Source organism: Bombus pyrosoma, linkage group LG13, assembly GCF_014825855.1.
Source record: "Bombus pyrosoma isolate SC7728 linkage group LG13, ASM1482585v1, whole genome shotgun sequence".
Taxonomy (NCBI): Eukaryota; Metazoa; Arthropoda; class Insecta; order Hymenoptera; family Apidae; genus Bombus; species Bombus pyrosoma.
The window spans coordinates 8933898-8961622 of NC_057782.1; the positions used below are offsets into that span (position 1 = coordinate 8933898).

A 27725-nucleotide genomic window follows, 5' to 3' on the forward strand; every position below is an offset into this window, starting at 1 on the left:
CACCAACCTACTCCCTGTACGCACATACGCGCCACGGTATCGTTTTCTTTCTCTCTTCCACTTCTGCCGCTCACCGTCCTTCTCTTTCTTTCTTTCCCCCAACCTCCCCCGCCCCTTCTCGTCGTTTCCCTTCGTCCCTGTTGCTCTCTCCGAGTATCGGTGCGGAGACAAGCCACCGCGTCCGCTCGCATCATCCTATACGCTCCTCTGTAGCAGGAATCGGTGAACTCATTATTACGATAAACTCGTATACATATTTATCGCGATGCATTATTACTCTTTCGCCGATGGTCCAGCGTGGTCATCGATTGTGAATTTCATTTTGCGACTTAATGTACCGAATAGTAATGCCGCGTCGAGGTACTTTTCATTAACGCGCGCACTGTTTACGGCATTAAGCCCAATTAAAAGCGTACCGGATACAAACGTTAAAGCCAAACCGTTATCTCGTTGCGCCTACTACGAGAGAGCATTTCTAGCGTGGAAAACGAAGCGTGCCAAACGATCGCCTCGCCGTAAGCCGTATCTAACGTTAAGGAGAAACGCCGGCGGACCGTGTTCGTTAAAAGAGAGAACCCATCGTCTTCCACCGTTCGTTTCTCCTTTTCTGCGAATCTGTCGCGCGAAATAATGGTCTAGCTTCGGTTTCATTTGGTTAGCGCCAGCTGTACCGGCCGTGTTCCAGCTAATATCGATAAATTCACAGGTGTGCTGCACAAGTGCGCGTCTACAACGTACAATGCGCATCAATTCCGAAGAGCTTAACGCACGAACGAAAACATACGCGACTCGGTCCGCGATTTCCGAAAAATCTCTATCTGGAAATTTCCTTCGCGGCGTACGTTTCGTCAAAATCTTGATCCTGCGCCGCAACCTAACAATGGGATAAATAACGGATACACGCCAGAAGATGCCACCGGTCACCGTATTACCGGAAGACGCGCATATCGTTCATAGCGTTTAGGTGGACGGTTGCTTGGATCTGGCGACGCGCACGCAACGCGAGCCGGCGTTCGAGGAACACGTGCGTGGAACGACCGCGCGTAGAACGAGCGGCTCGCGAACAACCGCTAAGCGCTAATGTTGGCCGGACAAACGGCCGCCACGATGCGGAGGGTTTAGAAACCGTCGGTTAGATAGGGTGAACGAATAGCGGAGTGGCGAGCAGGCGAACAGACGAGGAGTCGCAAGGACGGACAGAAAGAGAGACGAGTTTGAAAGGAGAGAGAATAGGGAACACCGCGGGGAAATAGAGAACGAGAGACCCGTTGTCGGGTGGAAAGGGAAGGGATAGAGAGAACGAAGCTCAGGAGTGAGGGGGGACGTTATTGTTATCTTAGATTTATAGTCATAACGGATGGTACTACCTCGCTAGCCAGCAACCCCGAGCGGTCTTATAATCACCCTCCACCTCTACTTCCATCTCCTCCTGCCCCTGTTCCTCGTCCGCTTTCTCCATCCTCTGCACCCTCGACTATCCACCAGACCGCCCCCCCTCCCTCCCCCGCTGCTCCTTCCCGAGAGTCGAGCTTGCCCTCGCGTAGCTCCACCAGCCGCAGTTTAAGTGATTTGCGACGCGGTAGAGCCGCCATGCAGATCCTTTTGCCTGTAGCTGCCCTCTCGCACCCCGCCGTCGCCTAAACCACCACCACCACTGCCACTAACACCACCACCACCACCGCCGTCAGCTTCGCCTACTCTACACCGATGCCGCGGGCAAAACGAGCGACGCCCGCGAGGGATTAAGTCACCGGCTCTGAGAGAGAGCCAAGAAGAGAGCGAGAGCAAGAGAGAGAGAGATAGATAGAAAGAGAGAGAGAGAGAGAGAGAGAGAGAGAGAGAGGAGGGCGCGAAATCGAGTCGTAGGCTAAATTTGAGAACGAGAGAAAATATGGAAAGTGGTAACAGGCAAGAAAACCCGTACAGACAAGACGATGAAATCGTTCTTTGTCAAACAGCCGCAGTCGTCGTACGAATCTAGTCTAGCGTGCGCTCTTTCCTCTCGGTAACGGGATAGAACGAATAAAAGCTGGAAAAGTGCAGTATCCAACCGGAGAACATTGAAACGGGAAGGATAAGAAAGGTAAGGAAAAAAGAACCGTGGCGGCGGAGGGAGGAGAAACGGAAAACGGAAGAAAGTCGATGGAAGCTGTGAAAATCCAGAACGAACTGTTGTGACGAGCACGTAGGTTCGCGGATGGAACCAATCGAGAAAGCTGCGAGTCAGCGAATTCAACCGTACCGGTGCTTGTTACCCTCACTCTTACGACGACTCGCTTCGTGACAGTTCCGATCAAGAGCCGAGCCGAGCTCACCTGCTCGAGAATCTTGTAATCGTTTTCACCGTCTTGCGTCTCTTTCAAAACTTTGACAAATTTCGTCCACGCGACGAGGCATTAATCGTCAAACGTTTCTCGTACAATTTTTATGCGGTCTCGGCGAAGCAACGAATATTCGCGAGAACCGACAAAGTCCTACCACATTCGGAAACAAACTGCTCCTATCACAAAGAGACTATTACAAGGAATTCGTAGAGAGGGTGGTATTTTTTGTTTCGCGGAGTTAGTTCATCCCTGAGAGAGAAGTAAGAAAGTAACCATGAAAGTGCATGCTATATAGACGTGGCGTGGGCGACAACGACGAGGAAGACGACAACGAAGACGACGACGAAGACGACGGAAAGCGCGCGCGCGCGCACGCGTAAAGAAAATAACGTGGGTCTGGGATCGCCTGGACCGAGACGCGGCGACCCGGTTAGGACGATAAGGGATCCCGTAGAGCTTGATGGAATTCCATAGATCCACGTCGGCGTCGAGACAGAGTCGGCTAAGCAGCCATTTAAATGCAACCGATGTGTCTCGGGGAGCTATTACATCTGATGGACGGTTATTGACGCGCACTGGCTTATACCGAGCAGCACCAGCAGCACCGGCAGCGCCGGCAGCCACCCCCACAGTCCCACAACCCTGCAACCCCACACCCTCGTACCTTCATGCCATGCTCCCAACCCACCTCGACCGCTGTCTCCCTACACTCGACTCAACCACCGCACCATTCCTACGTAAACTCTCTACTACACATCGATTCGTTAGCTTTGTGTCGGTTCGTCTCTGTGTAACTGCGCCTGTATATCGTTTCTGTAGCCGTTTAGCGTCTGTATTTATTCGTGCACGTACGAACACGGACACGATCGTGACAAAACCAAGGAAAGCACATGGCGAAAAGCTAAGGGAAAAAGTCTGCGTTACGGCGAGAAAGAAACAGTTGTACAAACGGTAGTGGAGAGTGAACGAGAAAGGCAGCATCCCACGAGAACTGAATTCAGCTCAATACGCGCTTTTAGTACGCGCCCGATGGGAGATGAGACGCGATCAAAGCGAACGCGATCAAAGTGGACGTACGGTGAACCGCTTCGGCGGAATAGCCAATCGTTTCCTAAATTAACGGAGTGTACGATACTCGGAAGAAGCTTCGGAAAGCACAACGAAATGAAAAAGTAGTGGCGCAATGGTGACGTTATGCTCGTTCGCATTCGTTACTCGTCAATGTTGTAAACTCGAATAGACCGCCTAACTGCGGAAGAACCGGTACGCTCGTCTTACGTACGACCGTGTTTACCACGGCTTTTCGAATTTATGTCTCGTTACGGGACGTCATTTCCAGCAGAAACTATAAAATAAATTCGAGCAGAAGATCTCCGCAGATTGCCGTTCGTGCGTCCACGGACTTCGCCCTGAGAGGAATCCCTCGTAACTTTGGCCAACGTAGTCGAAATACGCTCGGAAAAGGAGAGAGAATTTCTTTCAATTTGGATAATCGCCGCCCGTAGCACGTTCGCGCACTCTACGGAAACGATGTTTCGTCCATGCATCGAAATGCGAAAGCACCGTGGCACGATAATTTGCAAACTTGCGTCGATTCATCGACGAGATACGAGATGTAAGTCGTACGTTTCTTCTCTACAATTTCCTAATTTTTCGCCATAGTAAGAGGAGTATTTGTCAGTTGTAGGATCTACACGCTCGCGACAATTTCGTCACACGGTGGATACTTTGTTAAAAGTAAAGTGACACGTATCGATGTCGATAATCGAGGATGAAGGGTATTCTTTCTCTTTCGCGGGAAAAAAGACAAACACGAAAATTTGCTTTGCATCGCATCGAGCGTTGTTCTTCGATATTCTTAGAATTCTGCAAATTCTAGAATTCCAATCAATTCGATCGAAGGATTAAAAGCAGACGTAAACGATACTGCCTCGAGTTGAACGATTTCGCGTTTTAAAACTCCTTCGAACGGAGGGAATTGACGAACATCGGGGTGGTGAAAGAGTACACAAGCTAGCAGCGAAGGAAGAACGAGCAGTAAGAAACCGGTGGCGTAGGAAATCGCGATATTATCGTCGCAGAAATATTACTCAGAAAATTGCCAGCGTGACTCCGAGCAGCCTCGTTAATTACCGTGAATTACCCATAATTATAAGGAGCGTAAAAGTTTTTACTATCGTCGTGGGACGAGCCGGGCTCGGAACTATGATGCAAAGCCTCGATGGGCCCACCTTGTCTGTAAATCCACCAAGATGTAACTTACAGTTTCGTAATTTAAGGTTTCTCCGCGTGTACCGTGGCTTCTATCTTACCCATCGATTCGTCGCCTCGCGCCTCGTTGTCGCTCTCGTCAATCTCAAATTTCGAAGCTCGAATTGAAATTGAAATTTGAGTCTTCCGCCTTTTGATCCTTTCGAGTCGTGCGATAAATTTTTCCGCTAGTTTTATTTCATCCTACGGCCAATTAAAAAGAACTGTTTCGATGCCATACCACGGAACCGATTGATAGCGCGTTAAATCGCAAGATTACTTGTCATGTTCTTTTCTTGTAATTTACGATATATTCGCAAGAATCTTCTGCGTGTGTTCAAATGCTTTGCGCGCTATACATACGTATTATCTGTTCGTTACATTATAACTCGTTCTAGTGCACAATCGAGTATTTTTTTCAATCGTTATCGATGCTTTCTTTTTTATATACACGCGTGACGAAACAATCAAACAGCGAATCTATTAAACAAACGATTGCCGTGTGATCGATTCTTTTCGGAAGAGAGGAATTGAAAACGCGTTAAAGTTTGCTTGCCAGTCTTATCGCAAACGAATCTACTACACGGAAACAATTTGTCCGTGATAGAAATTCAAACGATTCGTATTTAAGGTCGATACGTCCGAATCTTGTGTCACACCGTTACAATGAACCTGAACATCCATCAGTCAATGTGAATGCACTCGTTCGTTCTTGATAAACGGACGTCCACACTTTATGGGCCACCTGTTGCACCTACGCGCGACTCCTCGTCGAACTTTTAGTCTTTGCATTCGAATCCGCAAGAAAACATCGTCGTTGAGATCGTTTTCGAACGTGGTGCTGATGTTTCGTTCGAAAACACGTCGATCGGTGTGAACAGTGATTTTCAACAGTGATAGGAAACAAACTGTTTCCGTGAAATCCCTTTATTCTCCCCTATCTTTCTTCTTTTTTCCTTTTTTTTTTAGCAATCCCAGGGAGAATGGAACTCCGACAGAACTGGACGTAGAGAGAAACGTCATTGTTTCGAATAAAAAAATTTGTTCGTAGTATCGTTGACGGAAGAAACGCGAAGTTACGATGGTTAGAAAGTTACATTTAATATACAACGACGATTAAGGTATCGCTTTAAAGCGTCGCAGTCGACTATATCTTGCTACTTTCTTTGCTGTCCCTGGTTTTTTCTTCATCCGGTTTAAAATATTCAGTCGCTATTAACGTAAAGGACTGTATAACACATCTTTATTTCGAAGGTAAAGGACACGAGCGACTTCAAATTTTTTAACATCTCTTGGAAAATGAAAAAAGAAACAGATGCCAGATACAGCATTTTAACTGGGTCGCCTTTCGAGCAGAAATTTCTGCAATCGTGGAGTTAAAATCTCATGGAAATCAATTAATTTCAGGTAGGTTAAGTTTTTAGGTGTTGAGCGCGTAAATACGATGCCAACGATATGAAAAAAATCAAGAAACGTACGCACTCGCGTTCTCTCCCTCTCTCTCTCTCTCTCTTCCTCTTTCCCGCTCTCTCCTCTCCTTCATCCCTTTCTCAATCAACGAGAGCAATGCTGTCACAAACATAGAACAACCACTATCACCGGTAGATGGGAGCGCGATTTTAACATGGCTCGTGCATTTCCCTAATGATTTACAAGCATTATTGGGTATTAATTTCAATCTACACTCACAGGGGATAGAAGGCCGTGTGACGTGACTCGATGTGGATATATCAAAAGGTTGGGAGGGAGGAAGTTGGGTAACAGCGCAACCGTTAGAGACAGAGAAAGTGCAAAACGAGGAGAATTCAAGGTATACGAGAGAAAGAGAATATAGAGCGGTAAAGAGAAAATATATGTGTACGCGTGTGAATAAGATAAAGATAGACGGATAGTCGGATAAATAGAGATAAGGGGTGGGGAGGGGGTGGATTGCACGTGTATAGGGGGACAGCTCGACGCCACACGTCGCGGGCTACAAATCAACCGTTCCGAACAAATTATGAATGATATATTCGTTGTGCCCGCTTGATATATGCGTATCTCCCGTCGGTACCGCCTGACTGCAGTCGTGGTAACGTTTTGAAAATTCGTCCGTACTTTCTCGACAAACATTCGCTTTTACACGTATATAATAAAAAATTACGCGCCTGCTCAAGTCGATTTAGCTGTGATTTCTAATTCCTTCTAGTTCGATAAAATACGTTTAAGAGAGATTCGAAGCTGTTACGATGTCAACCGATCACCTGTCTTTGACGAGTATACTCGTCATGAAGGAACAGCGATATATCGCGTTATGACGAGCCTTGTCAGTGATAAAATAAAAAGAAAGAATAAAACGGTCATTTAATTACAGCTTAATTCTATATCATCAACAGTCACACGTACTCTACGTTCGACGAGTATACTCGTCGTCATCGCTTACTTTTCGCGACACATTTCAGCTGCACATTTTTCCCAAGTTTTCGAAGAGGTCGCAACAGCTAACTGTTTGATCGAGACAAATGGCGAGCTATACGAACGACGATAAAATATAGTTGGATAGAGCAAACGATCTCATTGTAGCAATTAGTATTTTGAGAATCTGGTGAGAGAAAAATTGGCCGATGTGAAGCAAGATTCGAAAAGTATGAGGTATGAGAATAGTTGAATGCATATTGACGAATACATTTTGTATTGTGTTCTGAGATTTGTGAAAAATGGTTACAAGGATCTAAACGGCCTTACGTGCGCGTAAAAGTATTATATACATATGTATGTATATGTATATATATATATATTAACGTGCATTGCTACATTTTGGAAACATAACAAAACCGACAAAGTTGAAACGTTTTAAACACCGTCGACGTATACTATGCCGAATTTGTACCTAACCCGCGCGCAATAACTTGCCGCTATAAAAGCTATCGACAAATCAAATTTTGACATGATTCACTGTCCAGCATAAATTCCAGGATTCAGGCAAGAGAGGCGACGGTGACACGGACATGTGTTTCATTCTCTCGTTCTCTCATTCTCTCGTTTCCTCGTTTTCTCGCCAATACAAAGTTGCTAGCTGTCTCGCTTTTTCTTTATCGCGCACGTGACACGACTATTTATCGTTTTATACACCCGACTAGCAAACTTCGCTATCGTTGCACGCGACTCGTTCACAACCATTTTCGTTTGTCAATCTTTCACTGTTTTACTTTTCCCCTCGCGCTCTAATTTAGACAAAGTATATTTTCCCCGTGAACGAAGGAAACGGCAGATGAGAAAGAGCGAGACACGATAAACGGGAAAAAAGCCGTGTACAAGAGGAAGCGAAAGAGAAGGAGAAAAAGAAATACAATCGGATATTGTCGGGCGAAAGAAAGCTTCTTAACGTACAGCGGACGTCTATATATATTTTACCTCTGTTTCTTCTGCGTTGCATACCCGCGGCAAAATCTGCAATTCGAGGTACGGAAGAAAAGAGTAGAAATCTAACGCTCCTCTTCGGTTCGTTCGATAGAACTGCACAAAGGATCGTCGCGTCTTTGACGCGTTTTCTTTCTTTTTCGTTAAGATTAATCAGCGAAAGAAGGCAGCTATAGCGTCTGCACGACGACAGCAAGCCAAAAGAATTTGGACGATATAGAATTATAGCAAGACGGAACGAACAATCGAAACGGAAGGAAACAGCCAGCAGAGATTTAAATAGCGATTGCCTTGTAGCGATTGCATCGACTCTGAGATATATAAGAAGGCGAAGGATTGTTAACAGAAGGTATAATAAGGTCGTAATGGTTCTTGCTGTTACTATCCTCCGTTACGCTTCGCTTACAGGGACAGGACGAAAGGAAGAACGAAGGAGAAGAAATGAGAAAGAATAAGGGAATAAGAGCGAGGGGTAAGAGAGAAAAAAAGAAGCGAGAAATTCGCCGGGCGTGGAACATTCCGATTATCACAGGAACCTCGTAGGATTCGCTATACCGCGGGCACGGACAGATAAGAACCGGTGGAGGTTTGTCACGTACCGCTTTGAGTACGATGCTTGCGATCCTTCTCGTTTCCACGTTGCTCTAACATTCCGTTGCTTCCATACGCCTTACCCTGCCGCCGTTCGTTCTCCCCCTCGCTCTTCCGCTTTCCTTCTCTTTACACGATACAACGCGAAAAATAGCGAACCACGGGCATTATGCAAATTCCGTTTAACGTCAGATCGGCCTGCAACGATAGTTCACAAGCTTTTCCCGAATGCCCGTTACGAACAGAAAAAAGAACTAACAGGTTCAAGTCGTTAAAGTAGTTTCAAGCTACTTGAATCCAAGTCGCGCTTGATTCCAGCAAACTTGATCAATCCGAGCGCGGCTTAAGAAACAGAAGAAAAATGTGAACGATACGCGTATAACTCGATGTTGCTACAGAAATCTGGCGCGGCATACATTCTACGGTTTCTTAGCCGGATCACGAGTTTACGTAGAACCGTGGAAAAGTGGGTTAAAAAGCAACGGAAACGCGCAGTTCGCGCGTCGGGTATCGTAACTCAGTTTCGTTAACTCGGAACACGGTGGGAGGGGCGAGGAAACGCGCTAGGGTTATGGTATTCGAGATAGCGAAGCGAAGCGTGGGTGGAACGGGGAAAGCAATCAGAACTTGGGCCATTGCTGGATATTACGGAGACGTGAGAGATGTCTCCTCAATCATATTAATTGCCGAGATAACCGGTGCTTCGATGGCGCCCACCACCGGTGCTCTTGGTCCACCTTACCAACCATCGCGACCGAATTTTCTGCTATTCGATCCCCTGTGTCCTGGACCCCGGTCCTTCTTCGCTTCGATCGTCAAATTTCTTCGATCGACAAACGCGTCGATATAATCCTGTTAGATAATCACGACAGTCTCGTTACAGCGTTAATGAAATATCAATATGTCTCGTGTTATATACGGCAGCGGACAAACGTTTATGACGACTACCTTACATACCAAACTTACGACTTTGATACTAAATAACCAACAGTTCGAGATTGTCCTTATAATTACATGTACACTCGCGCTCTATCTACGAACGTCCACGAGACTTTTCTTGAGAGGACGTCTGAGGACGTTGATTTAAGACGAACATTCAAACAACAGTCGAATCGATAATGAGACTATTTAACGAAACGTATTAAATTTGGATAGAAAAATTGCTATGTCACTTCGCAAAAAGAAAAAGATATTTGCCGAAATGTAGTAAATATTGTTGGAAGGTCTGAGACAGCTTATAAGCAACCATGGCAGCGAACCGCTTCTGATATTTAAAACGCAATCCGCGCTACGAATGGTCTAAACATTTGCGTAAGAAGCGTTTGGAGACGCCTTCGTGATTTTGGCCTGACAAATGACGCGTGTCTCGGAACAAGTCAATACTCGGTCGCAAAAGTGGACAGTTGAAAACTGTTGTTTCCGGATGAATTGAAATTTAATGCCTAAAGTTATCATCGTCTTAGGCTTTTGTCTACTAGCGTTTATAGTATACAGGCTGTAGTGACACAACCAATTTCATAAATGCAATGTATAAAAATACAAAGATTCAAGATGAAAGAAGCTTCTCAGTGAATGGCGGAAACGCGAGAAACCATTCACAGTGTAACCGAATCCACGACAAGACGTCTACAATGCAAGATTCCTGCCAATGCAAGGCGATCGCTTTGAGCATCTTCCGTAAACTTAATTGGATAACACAAAATCGATACAGAAAATTCGTTGCATTCCGTAAACAAATACAGATAGAGCATATGTCTATACGAACATACGTCTTATTGTTCTCATTGAAGTGGACTGTACATATCCTTTTACACGCTGCACTTTATATTATACTACATACGAAGGATATAATATGTATATTCGTAAAAAGTTGTCATAAATGTTAGAATATTATCGCGAACCGCTGTACATAGACTGCTGCACGGTTTCGTACGGATTTCTTCTAGTTTAGTCTCCTAGTAGTCGACTAAAGGAGGATTCTCGCTTTCCATAAGAATCGTTCGTCGCGCGAAAAGAATCCCTGACGTATGCAACAGGTATTGCACTCTTCCATTCTGAAAGCGATAACAACTGCTGAATCTTCAGGCCGCGTCCCTGAGTGCCATCGTCGAGAAAGATTCGCGATTTTACCGGCTATCGTTCTGTATCGTTGCCACCTTTTAAATTACTGGTTCGACGCTAGCTGCAAACAAGATCAGATCTTTGTCGCATTGTATTTGCTGACTACGGAAGAGGAGAAGAAAACAACCAAGACGTGCTCTCGAAGCTCGTTCTGTATCTACCAACTACGCAGATCTCACGACGTTACTTTTGACCCTCGTCCAATGGGGGTCGCATCATTACTGTCACGAACGTTTTATACAGAATGAGGTATCTGCTATCATCATCCCGACTCGATTGAAAGATTTCGAAGGAGAGACATTTTGATGTCGTTGGTCCCTTTCCATAGAAGTAGAAGAAAAATTAAAGACGCTAAACCATTCTTTGTTCTCCTCCAAGAGACCAAACGTGAATCGAAGTTCAAGCTTTTTAATTTCTTCCTCTTTGTCGATTCGCTCGTCTTTCAAACAGAATGTACGACTACCACCCGCTGTCGTTAAAACTACACACATTGTAGGTAGCTGCATGTTCACCGTAGACCGCGTACGTGGGTCTTATCCACCGTGTACGTAACTGTTGGTACGATAGTTGCTGGCTAGGCGGCGAGTCAGCGTATATAAAATAAACGGACCAACTCTTCTTGGCTTGAACAAGTTTGCTATTCGGAAGCCTGATTCAGCCGGGCGCGACGAATATTCTCGTGTCCTTGAATATCCAGTTCATTTCCTTAGCTTTTCCATCCAGCATTCTGAACGTCGACGATTGCTATTTGTTGACGTGGTTACTATCCGTGGAGACTGCACAGACAGTTCCCTGTCGTCGAATTGGGACCACGTGCAAAAATTCCACATGTCTGTCTGCATTACAAGTCGTAAGGAGAGGTTGGAACCGAAAGGAGAGCTGCCGGTGGTAATGTTAAAAACACTGGCGTTTCATTAGGTCGATCGGCGATGGATAATCGGTGACGATCAAGTTTCACGGTGGTGATTGGGTTGGCATACTCCGATGCCAAATGCAGCTGCATATGCATGACGCAATCTCGACTATCCACACTCGCAAGCCAATGCACGATAGAGAATCGCGAGAAGAGGACATCCCTACAGGGGTTAACAGCGTCGAACGAGGAAAGTAATGGGATGAGAAGAGCGGAAGAGAGAGAGGGAGAGAGAGAGAGAACGAGAACGTGTGTGCGTGAATGCACGGAGGAGCGAAGGAAGGCGAAAGAGAAAGCGACAAAGGGGTGCGAGAGGAAAGCAAACAACGTGAACGGCGCGAATAGCGTAAACGGGCCGCAGCATCGAACGCAGCGAGCAAAAGCAAGAGCAAGAGCAGGCGCAAAATCAAGAGCAACGACAGCAAAGGCAAACGAAGCGAGGGAGTTGGAGGTTCGATTCCCACCGCGGTGTGTCATTACTCGTCATTATCCACCTATCGAATCGCTCAGCAGTAACTATCTGACCGTTACTGTTACACAGCGTGCAGCAACCCAGCTCCCATGCCACGGGCCCGGCTTACTAGCAATCGAAACGTCTCTCTGGTCTAGTCGTATCGTACGATCGAGAATAATCGCGGGAATTTATCGTCGACCAACTATAACGCGCACCGAAGAAACGATAATTCGACGTTCCGAACGATACAACGATCCAACTGTTTTCCCGATCCTTTGACTGGATTCCTCGACCGAGAATATCCTAGTTGAGGGGAAACGACGGATAGACGTTTAGTAAACGGTAATAGAAGTTTTCTTAGGAATCGAGGAAAATTCGGGATTCGTTCACGAACGAGGTTCGCATGGTTGAAGAGCAGTTGAACGTAAGATCGAGCAAAGCGACTAAACCGTAGAGGTTTCCGGCCGGTGGTGCACACCCGGATGTTATTGGCAGGAGAGTGGAGCCATTAGTCGCGATGATGGATGCCTGACAGCAACTCCTACCTCGGTCAGCCTCCTACCCCGCCGACGGCAGTTATAGTAAGTAATGGGTTTGCTCTCTACCCTGAGAAAGCCTTCGCGCGCCACCATTCTGCGCCAATCTCTTCTCCGTTGCTCTACGTCCCTCTCCATTGCCGCGTCTGTGCGTGTCCCGCAATAACAACAAATCTTGCCTATATTAATTTCCTGACAGACATTACTCTTTCCCCCTTGGCCCGCGGGGCAAAACCTTGCGAAAAGTTTCTCGATGAGAACCGTTCTGCGACCATTGCTAGAATAACAAACTACCGGGGCTGATCCAAGTCGAACCGTATCTTTCCAAGTATATATACATTTTCATCCTGTCTTTTCAAAAATCTATAGTCCGTGTTACGCGATGTTGGTCTGCCTCGAATAAGCAAGTAAGCAAGCGATCGTACTCGTCGCTTTCGTTTCGGGCGAAACGCTACAAGTACGATCGCCGCATATATAGGCCATACTGTAACTGGACGTATCCTAACCGATCACCTAGGGCACCGGGGAAAGGGGAAACGCGCACGCGACCTTCCATTCTCCGGCTCGTTGCTGCTACCAACTAGTACGTACGCACGAGTCGCGAAACGCCTCTGATCTCCCTTTCCTTCCAAAGTACTTTGCACTTTGTCCCTCTTCGCGCCAATCAGTCCATCCACCCTCTCTTGCTTAACCGTACGCACGCACGCACGCACGCACAAACCACGCGCGCTCTCCTCGTTATCTCTCTTCTATGCGCGCTCTTCCACGCTCCGACCTCTACCTGTTCCCAGATTCCCAACCTCATTCCCATTCTCGACCACGTCCCGATCTCCATCCCTGTTCCCCTTTCCGTGCCCCCGATCCCTCCGCCCTTCCCCATTCGCAACCCCACCTCCCTTAAATCATTGATTGTTGCATTATCTGTTATTGGCAATGCAATTAACCCCTTACGGTAAAACAACGCTAACCCCCTCCCCCCATTTTCCTCGTCCCTCCCCCGTCCACCACTCTCTCTCTCGCCATTACTTGGTCTCTTTCTCTCTACGTTTGCCAACATCCCTCCTCATCTACCTCCGCCTCTCTCTTGTCCCCCGCACTGTCCAGTTTCGCCTCGTACAACCACTGCAACTGCAACTACGAATGCGATCGTGATTGTAACCACGATTGGTTTCACTGCACATACAACGGATACTCCTTTGCTCTGATGCCCGTGTGCAGAAGTTAGTTCAAACGTAATCCTTTTTAGTTTAGTAGATCTTGCGTGAATCTTGAACGAACGAGAGGAAATAAATTGCCAGCTTGTCGATATTATATTACGAGCACTACACCGACGGTCGTTATATTTCTTGGAAAAGTCTAGCAAATCTTACTTGGATTAGTATTTCACGGTAGAAGACTGGCGGTGGCGGTGGTTGCAAAAAAGTATCGCGAATAACAAAGCGATAGCAAGCAATTTGAAATTTAATACGCTTGGATCTGGTTAATTGGTACGTAAATGCTACGGTAAATAAAATGGGCCGTGCAAACACTTTTCGCGTGTGAAGGTCTCGCTGTAAAAGAACCACAGCGATGTACGTCTGTTCGTAGTTATTTTTCGTAGTAGAACGGCGTGCTGCGTTCGGTATCATAAAAGCATCGTTACATCTTCCGAGTCACGAAAATGTATCGCGGCATAGCATGAACTGGTGGCTCAATTACGAAACTAAAGGGGTGGTACTCTTAAGAGTGAAGATATAATATGCGACTAAACGCAACGTGGAAAAATCCGAAGAATTCTTGAAATCTCGTGTACGACGAAAAGGTGTAAAGCAGCGGAATTAGAATGGAATGGAAATCGTAAAGATCGACCGTTTCGATTGGCACAACGCGTTCACCAACCCTCCCTTCTCCTGTCTCTGTCGCAGCAACGCGTTTCCGCCCTTTACCTTCGAGTTATAATTGCGAAATTTCACGCGTCCTGTACCAGTAACCACCTCGTTTCCCATTTCCCTACGCCACGCATATTCTATCTCATGTGTTACATCGCGTTCACGATCAGGTGCAATTACGAGCAAGTTAATAATCGTTGCAATTAACGTGGTCGCATTGCAGGAATACACCCGGTATACCGTAATCCATCGAAATCGATCGAAAAGTTTGCAGCTTCCATTCGACTCGACGCGATGCGACACGATGCGACGCGCTGTTCGATCTTCGCAAAGCGCTACACTCTCTGCGAACGGAGCTTCGGGGAACGATCGCGGTCAGAACGTGGAACGTAAGGGAGACCTCTGCAAAACCGTATTTAGCAGGATAAAATCGTGGATCGTGCTTATCTCCGCAGCTAATACGTAAAACTTCCACTTCCATTTGGTGGAATTTCATTTTCGTCGTATCGATCGACAAAGTTCGATAAATATAAATAAAAAGGGAAATTAATTTCGTCGCACCGAATTTACGATCTAACGTTTCAAGCAAGATCTTTTCATGTCTTCGTATATTTCCCGATCATTGTTCGATAATTCAGGCGACCCGACGTGGCTTCGCAAACTGTAAATGCCTAGAGAAATTATTTAGAAAACCATCGGACCTTATCTTTCGTTGCACGGTTTCAAGTAATTGATACAGTCTGGTTTCTTTTTGATAGCAACACGTATACCACCGAGGCGGAGTTTCGCTTTGAAAATAGACGCGAGAAAGACGAGAGAAGCTTGTTGGGAGAATTAGCGGCGTAGGGAGAAAGGCAAAGGATCCGCGAACAACCAGCTTAAGCCGCGTTGAATCATAACGAGGACTTATACCGAAAGCCTGCGACCAAAAGCCAAGGAGCTTCCTCCGTCTCTTCTTCGTCAACTCGTCCTCCTTACGATTTTCTACGCGTCTCACCGTCCGTCTCTGTTCGCGTTCCTTGCTTTTCCATTTTATGCCACTGCTAAAGCAACCCTCGAGCCACGTCCGACTACCTCGGGCATTTGAGAATCGTCCTGGATCGTTTCGGACGGTCCCGGATCGTTCTACGGCGCCTCCTTCGTTAACTTTTTACCTTTTAGCCTTTTCCCTTCGCTCTCTGCCGGCCACTCGACGAAAACGTTCTCTCGTGCCAATGCGAATTTCTTCTCTTCGCCGTTGAACAATTTTTCGCGAATTAATCAGAAACAGATGGAAATTAAAGGTTCGCGCGGATAAGCAAAATTTTGCAAGCTGTCCGTTAAACGTAGACGCAAGTTGAAAGCTTCGATACTGGAAAATCGTGGATATACTTGGATGTAAGAATATGGAAATAAGATATACGTTGGATATATCGTTAGAAGAAATATAGAAAGTGGGTAACCAGGTAGCCGGTTGTCCACCTTAAGGTTCAAAGAGGAACAACGTGACGAAGAAGAAAGAAAGGAGCAACAAAGATATCTACGATCGAAATTGGATACAATTGGCCGAGTATACGTTAGGATATATATTCGATGCAAGTATCGGGGCATACCGCCGTATCGGCGAACCTCTACGTTCGTTTTAATGCGCGCCTAGATAATTGGCTGGAAGCTGTTAGCTAGTTCCATTAGGAAACATCTTATTGGCCTTAAGGCGCTTATTACTACTCTTAATTGCGCGAACGCGCGCTTTTACTCTTATTAACTGTCGTCGACGACTATACCCTAATAGGATGGCGTTATTAGCCGGATAATGCGTTTTCACGCACGTCTTTTTCATAGTTTCTTATCTTTTTCCCGGGGCATTTCGCTTCGGCTGGAAAAGGAAACGTGGAGAAACGTGGACGGATAAAAAGATGCGCGAGCTGGCGAAAAAACTAAGGTAACACACTGTCGTTACACCACGCGAAACATGCAACGACTAAAAGAAGAAGAGCCAGGACGAATCGACTAGAACGGACGTAGAAAAGATCCAGACTGGTTTCAGCTTCGACGTGCATTGTATGTACCGAGGGGTATCCATTAGGGACAGAAGTATTCGCGCGCGAGATATATCGACGTCGCCCTGGAGGATTTATCGTGACAGCGGCGCTTGAAGGGATTGTAAATCCCCGTTTGAGGATCGCTGATACCAAGTTTTATGTGGGACATTAGTTGGGTGGGGCGTGGTTGAATGGTGCGGAGTCGAGAATAGCGCTGGAAAGACGAGAGGAGACACGAGGAGAAAGAATAGGAGAGAAAGAAACAGAGATCAAGAGGGGTGGTGGGAACGCAGGCAAGTAAGAAACGCCGCGAGTAAGTGTGTGCGAGGAGGAAAGAGAAAGAGAAGGAGAAGGAGAAAGAGAAAGAGAAAGAGAAAGGGGGAACTGCTTGGGCGCAATAAATTAGCCCGAAATGAAAGACAAATCGCCTCGGAGCTGTCCGCCCGTTCGCCCAACGTGATAGAAGTGCGCGGACCTAGCTGATGCCGACTGCTACTGCCTCCTCTTTTCCACCTTCCATCTTTCTACCACCCCCTTCTCTGTACTTCTTTCCTTCCTCGCCACCCCTTTCACCATCTCTGCCTCTCTCGCTCTCACCACCTTCTTTCTCCTCTTTGCCTCGGTATTCTCGGTAGACCAATCCTCAGGGTGACTGAGAAAGAGACTGAGAATGTCGGTTCTTCCGACTTTTTCTCTAGTTCGTTCGGTTTCGCGTGTCACCGACCACCTTGACGGACGGCTGTCGATACGCAAGGGACCACCGCTATCCTTCTCACCACCCATCCACCTACTAACTTTGTCCACACGTCCTCAGAATTTTCCCCCTCCTCGCCTAACGTTCCACGATAGACGCTCGTCTCTGACCGATCCGATTACCTTCGATCGGTCTAAATCACGACGAAACTTAATAACCGGCGTGTCGAGCGTTACAATTGACAAAGCTGCGTTTCCTACGAAAATTACGAAAATTCACGGGATATTACTCGATTCCTGTGATTTTAGTTCGCCGAATACTTCGAATTTCATTTCGCACCGCACATACTTTTCGTTCGTTTATGGTTTATCGAGTCGCGTGTTATACCGATCCATGTGAAACACGACAGACACGTCACAGATACGAATTTTCGACGTAAACGAGATACTGTAATTTTCCAAAAAGCTCTCCCTCCCCTTTTGTTACATCGGGCAAGGGTTGTCCAGAAAATAATTCATAGAGCAATCGCGGCAACAGCAGCAACACCGGCACCAGTACCACCAGCAACGCTAGCAGGACGAGCACACTGTTGCCGAGTGTCTGCGGCGAAATGAACGTTTTAATTCCCCTCCATAAAAGCCAACGACAAATCAAACGACTTTGACATGATTAACTGGCGGGCATAAATATCGGTATCAATGCACGTGCACGTGCAATGACGCGTCGCGCCATGCCCCTCTTTCTTCCTCTTTTACCCACTATCTACCTATCCATCTATTCATCCATCTTTTCATCTATTCATTCGTCTGTTTGCGCACCCATTTATTTATTTGTTAAACTATTTATTTATACGGCTATCTAATAAGCTTGTTATAATATATCATCTTTCGCCATTACCTTTTCACCGATTTCCTTATTAGTACGATACGTAAATATGTAACAGTAGTACGTATTTTCTAGACCACGTACCATCTTAAATCCGATCCTCTTGTTTATTCCTATCTAATTATTTACAAGTTTCCACTTTCTTTAAGTATCGATCGATCGATCGTGGAACGTTCCATTTTAAAACACCTTTCGAACCGATAAACTTTTTATTTCGATCAGTAAATCATACAGTTCGCCCGTGTTTACCTGCGATTGAAATTTCTTTCAAAAATTTCCGCCTAACGAAACGCTTCCTCCGTATAAAATACGAGTATCGTGCGAAATAACAACTGCCTGTATACTTCCTTCGCGAATCTCATACAGTCAAATGTGCGTCTCGTGTATATTACAATGAACCAAACTTCTTAGTAATCAAAGCACAAATACCTTTTCTGTACGTAGAAATTTCATAAAAAGAAGTCGTCTAAAAGTCACGATAGCGAAGAATAGAAACTACTAGAGTTTCATAGCGCGACAGTTCACATTACAAATCCGATTAATATTCAGTACTTTGCTCCAGAGATATCAGCGTGCATCGTAAATGCCTTCCAATTCGATTGTCCCTTCGCAAACATCGCGTAAAGGTGGAGAATTTCAGGAATCCTTGGAAAGTTGAAAAACTTCCCGCTTGGTATATGTAAGAAACTGGGTTACGGCAACAGGTGGGTACTAAAGTAAATATACGCACATTACGTCTACTCCTTAGGACCGGGAAAGGATCATTACGTATTTGAATTTTCCTACGATTAACTGTCACGTTCTCGTAGCTTTCGCCGTTGCATGCATCGCTCACGCTTAAACCATCAAACGGATACAATTTTCGCCCGGTCTATACGTTACGAATTCGATGCATTCGGATCTCCGAAAAGATTCACACATCACGCGTCGACGCGTGACTCATACTTTTTCAACACGAACACGAGCCGAGATCGTATCGACAACTTTCGGGTAAATCTACGTTTAAAAAATCTTCGGATAAATTGCGCTCCCGTATGATATGAACGCGTCGAACGATGTCGTTTTCATATTTATCAAAGATTCGTGGATGTATAAATTTAGTCGAAAAAATAAATCTTTAGAATTACGTTTTAAAACGATGTCGTTAACAAACCACTAGGGAGCACGTACAAGTTCGAAGGTAAACAACAAGACGTCTCCGCACCTGCGTACGCCATTAAACTGTACCATTAACTATTAACGTAGACATTTATCGCGCGTAATATATTCGACGGATTGCAGTAGCTCAGAAATGATTCCATCTTCCTTCTTTCTTACACATTTCCGAACGTATTTTTTAAATATATCCGTACAATTCCTTTCCTATGAGACTAACTTGAAGTAACAGATAAGCGACTAATTAAAGTTATATTTAAAAATCTATCGAAATAGAAGTATAACTATTTCTATATAACAAACGGAAATTGTGTTACAAACGTGGATAATTATAGTGTATATGATTTCAATTATTAAACCAGATGCTGATCAGGTAGAACAAAATTACAAAATATCTAATGTCAATAAGGGATAATTCCATAGTCGATAATATGCTCTACGGTTCTCGTTGTTACCGACTCTTAGTATACCGACTTCGTTTCGAAATCACCGATGAATTAGTTTACCCAACGCGACCATTCGAAATTTTATCCGTTATTGGCAACAAATATTATCATAGACAAAATCTTACTGTTATTTCCTATGTTACCAACATAAAATGATGATAACACGGGTGAACACACCAAATACCTTACCGATAGCATTGCGCGCGATCAGAAAAATTAAAATAACGCATTGAAGAGAAAACTTTATTAGAAGATAACGAAGTAAAGAAAAGAGGGAACATATCCTTTTTCATATTTTTCTTCACTTTACTATCAAGTGCTTATTTATGAAAATATTGCTTTTACAAGATTACAAACTAATTATTATTCGTTTACCACAGAGAAAACGATATCATATCGTATAATATAAACAGAATATGTAGTTAATATGCAGTAACATACATGATACACGATGAAGCGAAAGGTGCATATTGATAATGAAAGGCAAAAAGAGAAATCCTAAGCTATCCTAATTGACTATTGTAGGCGAATCTCAACATTTGTGAAAGAAATGTTTAATGGCTTCATAAAGTTATTATTCCTAGTAGAGTCAGAATTTCCTGGGTAAAAAAAAATAAACGTAGAAATATATAGATAAATAACTACATAGAAAATAAAGCATAAATATACAAAGTATAAAACATAAAAGTAAAGGTAAAAGGAAATTCTAACTCGATGTAGGGGCGTAGTATGCAATAATCGTGTACGATTTTCTTTTTTTTCGGCCGGAATAAATATTAGTTCGTTCTATCTGCGTACAAGTGATTCGTAAATATTGCCTGCCTAACTGAATATACGCCATTTATTTTGTGCTAATAAAACATGGCGCGCTTTTCTTATCCGTTAAACATAACTGCGCAGTACGACAAAAACGCGATGCGCAGAACGTGTTCAAACCTGTCTGTGATAGCTATCCTTCTCGAATATAACAAAAACTATTAAAAACTACTGAAAAATTAAAGAAAATCAAACGTTACCAAATCTGCATGAAAAGTTTTCGGATTCATCGTTGAACATTGCAGTGTCCTTTTGAATTTCGTGACATCCTTCTAATGCTTCAAAGTTTCCCTCGCAATGAAGCAATGATCTGCACAAAAAAAAGATCAAAACATTAAAATAAATATATACAAAGAATAGATTATTTGAAAATGAAACAATTATCGATTAAATTGCGTCTTGAAAAATCATTACACGATTTACCGGTAAATGGAGTAACCAAAAAGACAATCAAAGAAAAGAAGATAGTCAAATAATAGATTATAACGTAATATTGAATAGAAACGTACATTAATTAAACCAGTTGCCAGTAGCGTGGTTTCAAGTAGTAAACGAATGATTATGAAAACACTACGCAGCGGAGAAATTGACACCTGTCGCGGAATAACACAGATACACATCTAATCACTCTGATTTTCGACAATAAACTGACACCTGCGCCGCAACTTGCGCAGCGAATTTCAAATGGTGGGGAGAGAGGGGTGACGTCAAACCGTGCGAGTACGTACTATAGAGGATGCTAAATGCGGAGAATCGGAATCATTTAGTTGTCGAATTTCGTGGCGATAGCGTGTAAGACATTGTGTCAGGTCAGTAACGTATTTTAATCTATCAGTGACGCTTTTTCGATGACATCGCCTTTGCATTAATCTTACTACCGTTTATATTATATTATTAACATTATATAGTTAATACATACGTATTTATTTAACAATTCATAAACAGAGATAACGAAATTAAGTACGTATATAGTTCTCTGAAATCTTTTTCGTTAATATTTCTTCAATCGTCCATTTCACTGTTAACATTACTTGTAACTTGTGTTGTAGTTTCTGTAATAGAATTTAAGCTTGATTATTGTTTCACTTTAATATATTTCCTTTTATTTTCTACATTTTTTATTACTTTCAATTTCCGTTTTTGCACATTATTGTTGATTGCAAAGATGACATACGAGTAGTAAGAGTTATGTGTAAATAAGGAGTGTTTAATAAATGATTTTTTCATAGTTACTGGCTTTATAACTTTTGACGATTGAATTGAATATATTTCTTATGTTTGTCGCAGCAAATTACAATAAGAAACACTTCAATTTTTTGAAAATCGATATTTCAGATAATTCCTACACTCACCGCTCTAAATCGTAAATAGCATAATCTTGTGACACAAAACCCTATAAGATGCCATATCTATTCCATACTTCGTCTATAAATGATTTATCTTATATGTTCGTCATCTAATTTTATGATTCTTACAGATGTCTCTATAATCGTATTCGCCAGGACAAATTTTCCCAAACTAAAATATAACCTCACGCTGAAATAAATTATTGGAAAATCATTAAATATTGCTTCCGTTGTACAAAACTATTTCTAACAATAAATAAAAATGCTAAATTCTTCTATGAATGACCGTGAAAGTCAATGCCAAAGTTTGGACGATTTCACTAAAAAAATACACCAAGAAATTGTTGAAACTATCTCTACTTTGAATTGGACCATAGAAAGTATAGGAACCGACGTAAGTACATTAGAGATAATATCTCATCAACAACTAAACAAACAAAACTACTTTATTATGTATTCTTTTAGAATGATAATATGCTGGTTTGTCCATACAATTCATCTCATCAAGTTAGTAAAAAGATGTTATATCAACACCTGGAATGCTGTCAGTTGAAACACGAAGGTTACAATGAATTTGATATTCCACTGCCTGAATCATGTTTATCATTAAACTCATATTCCTCGATAAAATTAGGTATGTATTAAGCTTCATTAGAAATTCAATTTCAATTTTGATAACAGGATTTATGGTAAACCCTGATTTAATTGTAGATTCACAAATGCAAAACAGCATTTTACAAAAAGCAAAGGAGAAAGATTCAACTTTGAAAATTGGTTAGTATAATGCACACAAAATTTCAATGCTGAAATTTCTACAAGTTTTAAATCAGTCCATTTTTTGCAGCAAGTTATGAATGTTCTACTTGGCACAAGCTCTATATATCCTTTTTCATGTTCTTTGCCATATATTTAAATAATATTAAATATCTACCTCATATTTCCTTATTTAATTTATTTTTTAAGTATGTAGTTTTTTTCAAAACATGAATTCTTAACACTGATAATAGGTTTGGGTGAGCGATTAATTCCAAGAACGTCCAATAGAATCTTCACAGATTTTACTTGTGATGAAAGGAAAATTTTATATGATTATGTTATATCAAATACAGTGAAGCCTGACATTGGACATGATATTACAGATATTCAGAAATTGTAAGTTTGTACAAACAAAGTTTACTTTTTAGGCCTTACATATGTAATATCTTGTAATATCCTTTAATATTGTTTCAGGAAAAGCCAAGATAAAGAAGATAAGAAATTATCCTTTTTGGAGTTGCTTATACAAGAACGTAATTTAAAAAGACGACGGGCTAAGCACAGAGGTGTACATACAAATAAAAAGTCTCACATAGAAGTTCTCAGGGAAGTTATACAACAGCAAATGGAGTTATATATAGATTATATAACAGAAGCACATGCAACTAATCGCGATACGAATACTACTACCGAAATTCAAAGTTCCAGTAATAGTCTTAGCGATACGATTAATGAATTTCCATTAAAATGCAACGATGTCTTTATAGAAAATACGCAGAATCATCGCGGACATTCCAGTTCTCAATATAATAAGAAATATGAGTACTTTGAGAAATCATATACTGCTTGTCCAAAAGATTCAAAACAAAGAGAAAGTTCACGAATTACAACGGAATCAAGGAAAGCGCAAAAGCTTCATAAACATAGGAGATCTCATTCGAGGGAACGTGATCATGATAGAAAAAGCAAACATGGTTCTACACGAACACATCATAAGAAATCTCATAAGAGTGACAAGTCATTTGATAGCAACACCTCTAAACGAAGTAACGATCGCCGGGAAAAATTAATATTATAACTGTTAAATTTGTATCGTTATTGATATTAAAGGATTTTCTGTATAAATAATGACACAAACCCTAACTCTAAGGGTTGCATCTTTTCCTTTTCCATGAAATTAGAAAAAGAATATATACAGTAAAGCCTATCGTTTTAATTATTACTTCATTAACAAAAGATTATTAATCTGTTAACCTAACCAGTTATTATTTAGTGACAGAATGTTTTTTACACTAATAAATTGCTTTATTTGTGCTTAAAAAATGTCTGAATTTTCAAATGTTGGTTATGTTCAGCCATGGTGTATTTTGTTCCATAGTATATGGCGTGTAATATATTATGTGTCACACTTGACTGTAGGTATAGATATAGTTCATTACACGTTGCCAAACGAGTGCCTTGTTATATCCAAGTACGTATAATAGGTATCATATTATGTTCTATACTTCTTATTTATAAAACTATTAATCTGTCTTTTCGTATTTATATTATTCATATTTCGTATATACATACATACATATATATATATATATGTATATATACAGACGCGCACGCTCGCACGTGTATCCAATAAGATTATGGAAAAATATGAAGTTTTAAAACAAGTGGGCGAGGGATCTTTTGGACAAGTATACAAAGCAAAGAAACGATCTGACGGTGAAATCGTAGCTTTCAAAGTAATCCGAAAGGTAAAGCGATAAATATTCGACCAAGTTTATGGTGATGGTTACCTGCTTGGATTCATAATTTTATATATATTTCTGTTTCGTACAAATAAAATTATATAGCGTGGTAGATCATTCAAAGAACTAAAGAGTTTGCGGCAAGAATGTGAAATTCAACGTCATCTTCATCATCCAAATATAATACAAATGCTTGATTCATTTGAAACAGAAAATGAGGTATTGATATAATTTTTGAGAAGCATTTGCAATTATGCATTTCCTGTAGAATACAGCTAATCTTTTCTTTAGATAGTAGTTGTGACTGAGTATGCAGACAAGGAATTGTATGAGATATTAGGTAAAGCAGGTCGTTTGTCAGAACAAAGGGCACAAGTAATAGCTTGTGATCTTGTGTCTGCACTCTACTACTTGCATTCCAACAGAGTATTACACAGGTTCGATATTTTACCTGTTAAAATGTTTTCTGATAATAATAAGTTGTTTCTGCTCTAGGGATCTTAAACCACAAAATGTACTTCTTGAAAGCAATGGAGTTGCAAAGTTATGTGATTTTGGATTTGCTCGCAGTATGAGTACAGGGACGCATGTATTAACTTCTATAAAGGGAACGCCACTGTATATGGCTCCAGAACTTATAGAGGAACGCCCTTATGACCATAATGCAGACTTGTGGTGTGTTAATTTTATAGACAACTAGATGTGAGAATGTTTAGCAAAGCACAGTATATATAATACGCATAGCACTTTGTTTCCAGGTCCTTGGGTTGTATTGTGTATGAACTAGTTGTAGGGTCTCCACCTTTTCAAACAACTTCTATTCTACATTTAGTCAGATTGATAAGATTTGAAGCGATAAAATGGCCTGATTACATTTCTCAAAATTGCAAACAATTTTTACAGGTTGTAGCGTATTGATAAGCTTTAGAAGGTTTTTATTTTTTCCTTGTTCATCAATGATAATTTTATTAGTAGGGTTTACTACAAAAGGATCCTTCGCAAAGGTTAACTTGGCCAGCTCTTTTAGATCATCCTTTTGTCAAAAATAGGATAGTAATAGTAGGTGAAATTGGGCCTACACCATTCACTACACCTTTATCCGCAAGTCAGGCTAGAGAGAAACAGATGCAACTACAGAACTTGGCAGTGCAACCTACCAATCATCAATCAAAGTATATATGTTTACATATACGTTACAGTTAAAATCTAACTTTCATCAAAACTGAGTCTCCCAGTGAACATTCGACTAATAGATCTTCCTTGTAAATACTGGTTTTAATTAGTTAATTCGAGAATTAATTGTATTCCGTTAATTAGAACTAGTTGTAATGTCTAGAATTAACTAGTTAATACTGTCATTGAGACAAGAAACCTTTGATAAAACTTAGTTTTGATTGATGAGATCGAGTAGATACAGATCTCTTAAGTAAATAAGAATTTTATATGAATATAATGCAGATTTTTGGAGAAAGCTATTAAAAAGTTACAAGAGCACGAAAGAACAATCGAAGAACGTCGCCAGAAAACATTTACATCAAATCCGCGCTATCCGATACCACACGGATATTGTCAACATGAAATGAACCAATGTTATACTTTACGACATAGCGAACCAAGCGGAACGGATTCTAGCACTAGTGTCGATGTATTATTAGGAAATCTTAGTTTAAGGGCATCGTTGAAAAGCGACTTACTCTCAGCGGATCATGCATTGTGTCGAAGTGATTGTCCAAACACTACGAATTCAACAAATAAGCAAACTGTTTTAACGTTTGATCAGATGTCAAACGTTAAATTACCGATTCGTTTAAGTGAGCGAAACTCGAAACAATATTCGGAAGAAGAAAAATCGGAAAAGAACATTGAACTAAAAAATACCGGTGGTAATAAATTGAATCTTGTGCAACAGATCGCTCCTCGAGAAGTCGAAACGATTCAATCAGAAAGAGACCATGAAAACGACGAATACGCATGTGATCAACAGCTACGTTATCGAAGATATGATTCAGCTAATGCTGGACTATCATGTAACAACAGAATACCTGATTGGAATCCGAAGGCTGTCGATAGGCCGATCGAAAACGAAGAATGGATAGCGTTTTTACAACGATCCATGGAGGAAATTATGGAGGGCGAAGTAGGATCGTTGCTTCAACAAAACTGCGTGTCGGTATTTGTATCGCCATTAAGGAATCCAGCAGCCAGTTGTCGCGTTGTCGAATACGTTGCTTGTCTCTTGTCTTTACCATTCGTTGTATCGGTAACGAAAGATTCTCTCGAGAAGATCACGCAAGTGTACTTGGATGTTAGAGTCGTACCGAATCTCGTTTACTCTCTGAAACTTTTAATGTCCGAACGTTCCGAGTTCGAACTGGACAAAAAGTCTGAACCGACAAATGCAAACACCAGATCAGCATCTACGCTATCCGCGGACGAGCTACAAACTCTAGAATACATGATGCTTGTACTTTGCAGATTAGTTTACAATCGACAACAGTTTCTCACTCAATTCTGCGACGCCGTTTACATCGTAAACGGAGTAACATTATTACAACAATTGTTGAGTTTGGAAAAAAGAAAAGCACGCGTGGTCGTAGACCTCGTTGCGATTTTAAGCAGCATATTACGTTCTCAACCAGAAAATGCTCATCTTGTGGAAAAAGTTGTATTGCATTCGCATTTATCGGGTAAGTTTGTCGACTCGAAATTCTCATGTTTTTATTTTTAATCGGCGGAAGACTTTGATTTAGTTTTCCTCCCCTTTTAATTATTTCACTTTCTTTTTATTTCTTTTATATCGTTTTTTATTTTTTCGCCATTTCTCTTTCATCGTTTGTAAATCGATTGTCGTTTCGTCATAATATCAACGAAATATTTTTTCGTTAAAAAGGAAATTCAATAGAGCAGCTCGGTAAACTGCTCACGCATCGACAAACGATACTCCGAATGAGAACATGTCAGCTGATTAGACTCTTAGCCAGATTTTCTTGTAGAGCTTTGCAACAAATCTGGTGTAAGTCTCTGAAGAATCTAGTAGAAAGTTTAATCCTTGACAACGATCAGTGTGTAAGGCTTGTAAGTAATAAAATTACAATTCGAACGAAACAAATAAGAACTCGGGTCGTCGTCGTCTAAAATATAGGCTCGAGAGTACATACGAAATATACTTTCAGGCCGCCGAAGACGCAGTCAAGGAATTAAAGGAATTGATGTACTACAATCAACAAAATCCTGTTACTTGATGCATTTCCTTCTTTGAATATTTTAACATTTATTTCTTCTTGTACTTGACAGCAACAAATTTGCATATTATCTTTTTTTATCAAATTAAACACGATTCCAACGTTATTATTCATTTTATTATTCAACACAGCGTCAAACTAAATGCTACTATAGAAATTTATCAAC

The 27725-nt window shown here is 42.0% G+C and overlaps 2 protein-coding genes and 1 long non-coding RNA gene across 4 annotated transcripts in view; 2 read left to right on the forward strand and 1 right to left on the reverse strand.

Annotated features, from left to right (window-relative positions):
- The window catches only part of LOC122574318, a 70882-nt gene extending 49751 nt beyond the window's left edge, over nt 1-21131 (reverse strand). The window contains exons 1-2 of the long non-coding RNA XR_006318999.1: nt 20983-21131; nt 20674-20783 (exon numbers count right to left, since the gene is read on the reverse strand). This is a non-coding gene — a long non-coding RNA (uncharacterized LOC122574318). The remainder of the gene's footprint in view (nt 1-20673; nt 20784-20982) is intronic.
- Nucleotides 21132-21164: 33 nt separating this feature from the next.
- LOC122574316 (U11/U12 small nuclear ribonucleoprotein 48 kDa protein-like) lies at nt 21165-23782 on the forward strand. Of its 2 annotated transcripts, none has more exons than XM_043741758.1 (6): nt 21165-21282; nt 21951-22213; nt 22285-22453; nt 22531-22593; nt 22827-22971; nt 23050-23782. In XM_043741758.1, the coding sequence occupies exons 2-6, from the start codon at nt 22082-22084 to the stop codon at nt 23651-23653; spliced, it is 1113 nt and encodes a 370-aa protein (XP_043597693.1). In that variant the 5' UTR covers nt 21165-21282; nt 21951-22081; the 3' UTR covers nt 23654-23782. The 2 variants fall into 2 exon arrangements, with proteins under 2 accessions (XP_043597693.1, XP_043597694.1); XM_043741759.1 differs by lacking the exon at nt 21165-21282 and adding an exon at nt 21302-21433.
- A 122-nt stretch (nt 23783-23904) lies between these two features.
- LOC122574314 (serine/threonine-protein kinase fused) lies at nt 23905-27680 on the forward strand. The gene is made up of 10 exons (XM_043741753.1): nt 23905-24046; nt 24180-24323; nt 24423-24536; nt 24609-24754; nt 24813-24992; nt 25076-25220; nt 25293-25489; nt 25776-27004; nt 27208-27392; nt 27491-27680. Exons 1-10 carry the CDS (start codon nt 23957-23959, stop codon nt 27557-27559), a joined length of 2499 nt encoding a protein of 832 aa, XP_043597688.1. The 5' UTR covers nt 23905-23956; the 3' UTR covers nt 27560-27680.
- Nucleotides 27681-27725: the final 45 nt, after the last annotated feature.